The sequence below is a fragment of the Palaemon carinicauda genome, chromosome 12, assembly GCF_036898095.1.
Source record: "Palaemon carinicauda isolate YSFRI2023 chromosome 12, ASM3689809v2, whole genome shotgun sequence".
In the NCBI taxonomy this organism is placed as follows: domain Eukaryota; kingdom Metazoa; phylum Arthropoda; class Malacostraca; order Decapoda; family Palaemonidae; genus Palaemon; species Palaemon carinicauda.
The window spans coordinates 158750884-158757909 of NC_090736.1; the positions used below are offsets into that span (position 1 = coordinate 158750884).

Genomic DNA, 7026 nt, shown 5'->3' on the forward strand with positions numbered 1-7026 from the left:
TTAGATTATAGTTTGAATCAATTTGGAATGTAGATTTAACTAAAACTAATTTCATACTCTAAATATGCAAATATCTCAAGGGAGGCTGTCAACCTGTTTAAGTCTTACTGCCTTACCTGCCAAGAAAAGGCAAAAAGATCCAAGACTAAGGGAGTTGTGGTTCGGCCCATACTTACTTAAGATTTCAATTCTCGCTTCCAAGTCGATTCAATTAACATGCACTCATCTCCACGAGCCCAACACACGAGGATTATGGTGTACCAGTGCCATCTGACCAAGTTTGTCATCCTGCACCCAATCACATCCAAGAGAGCAGCTGAGGTTGCTTTTAAGCTTTTGGATATCTTATTGATTTATGATACATGCATCCTACAATCAGATAATGGATATGAGTTCACTGCCTATATGGTTCGAAGAGATGAAGGATCTCTGGCTGCGTCTTGTGCATGGCAAGCCCCTAGAGAGGCACAGAGTCAAGGTTCAGGCGAAAAGGCGAACTCAAACATCAAAGACATACTAGCTGCTTGGCTCTCTGACAACAACACCCGAGATTGGTCCCTAGGCCTTCGTTTGGTTTAGAACCAGAAGAACTCATCATACAATTCAGGGATCAAGAGTGCCCCATATGCTACTTTGCTTGGAGAGGATCCAAAAGTTGGACTCAATTCCACTAGCTTGCTTCAGGAGGTTATTGACCGCCTAGAGACAGAAGATGATCTTGCAGCACTAGGATCCCAGCCCCTTACTCATCCAACTGACGAGCCACTCGAAGCCTCTGAGCCAGTCATCATCATCACCCAGCCCCTAGTCTATTGATGAGCCAGTCACCCTCTTCACCTAGCCACCCTAGGTCCACTTAGTTCAGCGCTGCATATTGCACCAAGACAACAAGAAATTTTTAAGAACTACAATAGGGCCAGAAAGGCTCAAATGTGCCAGGCAGAACGTATGGTCAAACGTAGTAGGATCGACTTAAAATCTGGGGTAATAGGGGACAATTTCGCTTTGCCAGCTTCACAAGTTAACAGGGGAAGGGAGGATCCAAGAAATCTAGGAATCATCATGGAAGGAAATGAAAATGACTTATACACTATTGGGGTAAAGGCGGGGACACTAATGACTAAATTCAAAAGGATTGAATTCAACTTGTGCCCCAACAATTGCTGATGAAATCAACCAAAAACAGCAAGTATCTCTATGTGAGGCACTGTAGAAAGGCTCTTCCATCTTATTGTACATTTATTGAAAGAAGAAACGATATATGGTTTTAAGAAATATGTTGTTACAGAATTGTTGCTTCTAAAATACCCTAGAAATATACAATATACCTGCAAATATATACTATTTAACTTTAAATCCTGCCTTGGAAAAAAAAAAAAACAAAAAAAAAAAAACATTGCAACTAAAATGCCCTAAACACATACAACATACGAGCAAATATATACTATTTACCTGAAATTCTTATGGACCAGGCATTTCATGAAATCCCCGGGCTATAAAACCAGTCATTTCACGTAACGCCTGGAAATTTTAGTCATTTCGCGAAAAACCTGAGTGAATCAGTCATTTCACGAAATACCTTAAATATTTAGGCATTTCACGAAATGCCTGGTTACACAATTTGCCCGTACCATATACATATATATATATATATATATATATATAAGAACCTCTGCTATCATCATTCAATGACTGCATCTTGACAAGATCTTCGTGTACCACAGAATTTTTGACAATGGTACAGTGAAAGTCGAGTAACTGACTTATGTCACTTACATCAGTGCTGTCATTTAATTCCAGTACACTTTCAATTTTTTTTTTTTTTTACTAACGGGTGTATTTTCTTCTGGAAAGTCTCGTTCTATTTTAGTGGACAAATTATCCACCCATCAATGATTTTCTATTTCTTATAAGGACCAAAATAACTCCTTATAAAGCAGTAGGACTAGCTGTTTGTGGTTTTCAAAGCTTATGTAGCCCATGATTTTGTTGTTGATTTTCGCCCATCAGGATATTCAATATACCACTTCATGATTTTCCCACAATTAAGCATACTTTTCTTTGTGCAATGTCTCACAATGCTCTCGAACTTATTCCTTAAAAAACAGAACCTATTTGATGTCACACAATATTCTTCTTCGTACTTCATATCATATACTCTGTTCATATCAGAGCACTTTCTCGTTATGAACAATAGTGCTTAACTGCCAAACAGAGGCAAGCTGAATTAACCCTGTTACATCTATATTTGTTATTATTATTATTATTATTATTATTATTATTATTATTATTATTATTATTATTATTATTATTCTATCTACCGTCAGAAGTAAAATAAACATTGGTATTGAATGCATGGTTTGGAGAGAGAGAGAGAGAGAGAGAGAGGAGAGAGAGAGGAGAGAGAGAGAGAGAGAGGCGGGGGGGGGAGAGTACTAAAATTCTACTGAAGTGTGTGATTTTAATTTTATTTCATTAGTTATAATTTTTTTAAAATTTTATTAGTGTTCAGGAGGGATCATTTAGGTCCATTAAGGTTTCGACACATTAAATCATACTGCATAATTAGGTCAGTGTTGGAGGGCCACAAAAAATACCCTCGTGGGCCCGTAGTTGGACCACCCCGATTTAGGATATGTTCATATGTGTTGATTTTCCCAGGAACTATTTTTTGGAGAAAATTTTCTTTTAAGTAATATGAGAGCTTTTTGCTAGCAGCTATCTTTGTTGGTTTGGACAAAATGAATGTATAATGTATCGTGTTTACCAGTTCTATATCTTAGATATGTTTCAGACTGAGAGTCCAATAAATGAGCCAGAATGTGGGCTTGACATATGAGGGCATTAATTATTTTTGTACGATGACTGCATTCACTAATGTTCGGTAGGATTTAGAAAAGTTGAATATTTTTATATACAACGATTACTTTCTGTTGTATAAATTGTAACTTTGCAGTCAGAGTCCTTTATGATATGTTTTTTTAATAAGATATATAATTATTATTATTATTATTATTATTATTATTATTATTATTATTATTATTATTATTATTATTATTATTATTATTATTATTATTATTTGCTGAGTTATAACCCTAGTTGGAAAAGCAGAATGCTATGAGCCCAGGGCCCCCAACAAGGAAAATAGCCCAGCGAGGACAGGAAACAAGGAAAAATATATATCAGGAACAGTAACAACATTAAAATAAAATGTTTCGTATATAAACTATAAAAACTTTAACAAAACAAAAGGAAGAAAAATTAGAGAGAATATTGTGCACATGTGTACCCTCAAGCCAAAGTGTACCCTGTTCATATATAAAGTATGTATATCTTAAATACAGACATGCGTAGTGTTGATTGATGATCAATTATCATTTTGAATTGTTTTTAAAATGTTTTCGCTGACAATTAGTATTTTTGATGAGTGTGAGGTGTGAATATTTTTTTTTTTTTTTTTTGATAATTGCTCACCAGTTTCCAAATGCTGTGAAATGTGTTGATAATTTCATTTGGATTGTTAATCTAATTCTAGTTCACCTATGTTGTAGATGAACAAGGCTTCCCAAGGATCATGGAGACTTTGTTTTGAGAAAAAGTAATTTTAAGTGGGGTTTTGTTTTGTTAATTTTTCTTGAAAGTTAATGGCCTTTGCTTTGTTTTAAAGTAGTTTCAAATTCTGAAAGGCTTGAGAGGGCCTTGAGTCAGGTGGAGGGGAGTTTGTCACGGACAAATATATTATTTTTAACAAAGCAGTAAAGTAAATGCATAGAAAGTAGGTGGGGGGGGGTGTATGGCCGAGCTATCCCTTTCTCTCCTTGATCCGTGGATATTTTGGGGAGCAGTTCGAGCCACTTTCATTTTTGCGCGGTTTTTTGATGACCCAACCACACGTGTATTGAATCCGTTTCCATGTCAACAGGTGCACAGGGAAGAGAGGGGACAGAGTGAGAGCCAGTATGGTGCGGTCGCAATCCATACGCGAGACAAGCCCTACACCCCCCAGCGATGTAGGGGAAATAAGAACTTACAAACTATGTGAGTTATGCCGGTTAAGTTCGAGTCCTATTCATGTATAGGTAACCCTCATTAGGCCTACCAGCCATGGTAAGCCTACCACAGCCATAGCGGACGTCCATACGCCATACGGCGTCAAATAGTTTCTTTTAGTTATTATTTAAATGACTCCCCGTCCGCTCTCCCCGCGTATGTATGTGATTGTAGCAGTTAAAAGTAAATTCCATTGTATTTGACTGATGAAATCATTTAATAGACAAGGAGAAACTTATAATTATTCTGTTATGCACCCTCTAGATTCAAAGTTGTAATTCACTCCCTTTGATGAAGATTTTTGTTCATTTTAATTGTGAAAATTAACTTAGATATAAATCCTTCTACGAGTTCACCTTCATCTAATTTACTACCTCCTATCATTTATGATTTGGTAATAACCCCATGCCCTTATGACATCACTTATTAGTGGTAGTGTTGTCAAACTAAGGACAACAGATGGGAACGTTTGATGAATATGTGAATATTGTGGTAGAGTGTTAAGAAAGAAAGGCATTGAATTAAATGCAAATCAGCTAAGAATAACATACCCAACATATACATATTTTAATAAGGGGTAACAGTAAATTTTTTGAAGAAAATATTAATTCAAGTTAAGAAGAAATAGTATTCAAGAAACAATTCCTAAAATGAATATGTCCGATATAACGTTTTAATCTAAAATGTCGTGTCTGAAAGTTGATGTATAGAAAAATGCGAGTTCACTTTAAAAAAATGTTTCGGAATTTTTTCTTTATTTAAAGATTTCCTAACACTGACAATATAACATTATAAAATAGGGTCATTATGTAAAGCATAGAGATTCTAGCAGATTAAATAAAATTGCGATCTTTTATAAGAATAACATAAGCAGCTTAAGATTTGCTTACATACGTCATAAATCTGTTATGAGCCAATTTTATGGTCGATAGAATGAGATAACAGGGCAAAAATATGTCAAAGAATATCTTTATAGTCATCTATTTTTATGGGGCACTCTATTGTTATTTCAGACATAACTAACAATCCTTTTTGAGTCTGTCTCCATATCCTAAATATTTCATGCCAATTCCCATATATAAAATTAATTTCTTCTATACCTCCTTAGAAATGGAATAACTGAATGTGAGGAATAAGAACTAATCAACTATTTTACTTGGGCCACCTCTGTTGAAATATTGAACAATACATGGATATTGAAATATATAACCCGCAAAAATACTCCTGAGTGCAGAAATAAAAGTTTTAATCATTCGGCATTCAATGTTTTTGTCTAGAACCAGTAAGTAAGAATAACATTAAACAGTGGTTTTGAAAAATTACTTTGAATATATATATATATATATATATATATATGTGTATATATATATATATATATATATATATATTATATATATATATATATATAATATATATTGTAGTGGGATGTTTAAAAGACAAGCCCCACACCCTGAATCACACCTACAGACAATTGTCTCAACAAAACAAACTTTCCCCTTACGTTATCTATACCAGACTCTTTAACAGAAGGTAAAAAAATTAAACATAACCTTAATAATATATTTCTTACAAACTAAACAAATCACCACTCAAAATTCTGCATTCAGAATATATATAAATATGTATTAATAAATTTTCCTCAAAAATAGACTTAAAGTAACATCCTTGAAACTAAACCAAATAAACTCAAACCAAATTAACACTAACCAAAAAAAATATTCAAATAACCAAAATAATGTCATTCACTAAACCTTAATACTAAAGACAGAAAACTAATCACTAAACCTAAATCTTCAAAAACAAAATATTCAGTAAATATATATGTGACCACGGACATTGTCGCCAATACTCAAAATAACCCTCACAAACCCGACACCGACACTGTTCACAAACAGTACAAAAATCACAACTAAAATAATAATCACAGTATGTGGACGCCGTTGTCCATACAAGGCCCAAGAGACCTTCACAGCCCAAGGCCAGGACTTATTGGCAAACGGTAGTACCCCGAGTCCAACTACCACACTCACTTCCTATATCGGGGTTAATTAATCATAGTCATCATCATCATCATCACAATCTTATTCATCAGTGGTCCAGACGGAAAATCCTTCAAACGAGCTGGGACATTATGGCATCTGTTATGAACCGCCTTAATGGTTCAACAGGTTCTTTAAAAATACTAAAAGAATTGGGACTGGAATGAACCAATGGACTGCAACAACCAAAGGGGTGGGTAAAACAGAAAACATTTAAGTATCTTATCCTAGTTTATCATACAACAATTATACAATAATTAAAAGTATATATAATATTTACAATGAGTACAGGTATTGGGAAGCACAGAGACATAAATGATCGTTACCACAAATTCAGATTAAAATTTAAAGTTTCAAATACAGACAACTCAAAGTTAAAGTAAATGATAAAAAAATTAACAGAATTCAATAACAAAAACACCGTAAACAGCAGCAATGAAAAATTAATAAAAGAATCTTCTCATTATTACACTGGTTCCTCCAACATATAAACATTCATAAACAATCCCTGATTCTCGAGGACGTCCATCGAACACTGCGGGAACTACCACGACAGTGTCGATACGACAGCCACTTTGCTGCCACCGAAGAATAACTCTTCCAAACCATCTCGACCTCGAGGACTAGGTTGAGGACAAGTCACCACCAACTAAGAGATACTCCAAAGCTGGGTCTGCTGCTCTTTCTCGACTGCATCACGAGAAACGGTACTTCTGGCTTCCCAAACTTGACTAAAGCATGTCACTCACAACGTGACCAAAGTAAACAAAGACCCCCACCTTAATAAAGAAAAGGGCAGTTACAAAAAAATTGAAACTAGGTTGTTTCACAGTCAAACAACCTAACACCTCCACACTCAAATAAAAAAAAAAAAAAAAATTGAAATTTTTTTTTCCCAGATCACACTCTCACCCACCCCCAAAGATGTCACAGAACC

At 34.9% G+C, this 7026-nt stretch overlaps 1 protein-coding gene across 1 annotated transcript; it reads left to right on the forward strand.

Moving 5' to 3' along the window:
* The first annotated feature begins 252 nt into the window (after nucleotides 1-252).
* Nucleotides 253-816, forward strand: LOC137651162 (uncharacterized). Its single transcript, XM_068384302.1, has 2 exons — nucleotides 253-478; nucleotides 608-816. The coding sequence occupies exons 1-2, from the start codon at nucleotides 253-255 to the stop codon at nucleotides 814-816; spliced, it is 435 nt and encodes a 144-aa protein (XP_068240403.1).
* Nucleotides 817-7026: the final 6210 nt, after the last annotated feature.

Coding starts and splice junctions, on each gene's coding strand:
- LOC137651162 (XM_068384302.1), top strand. CDS start 253: ATGGTGTACCAGTGCCATCTGACCAAGTTTGTCATCCTGCACCCAATC. Junction 479..607: donor TAGAGAGGCACAGAGTCAAG/GTTCAGGCGAAA, acceptor CATACAATTCAG/GGATCAAGAGTGCCCCATAT.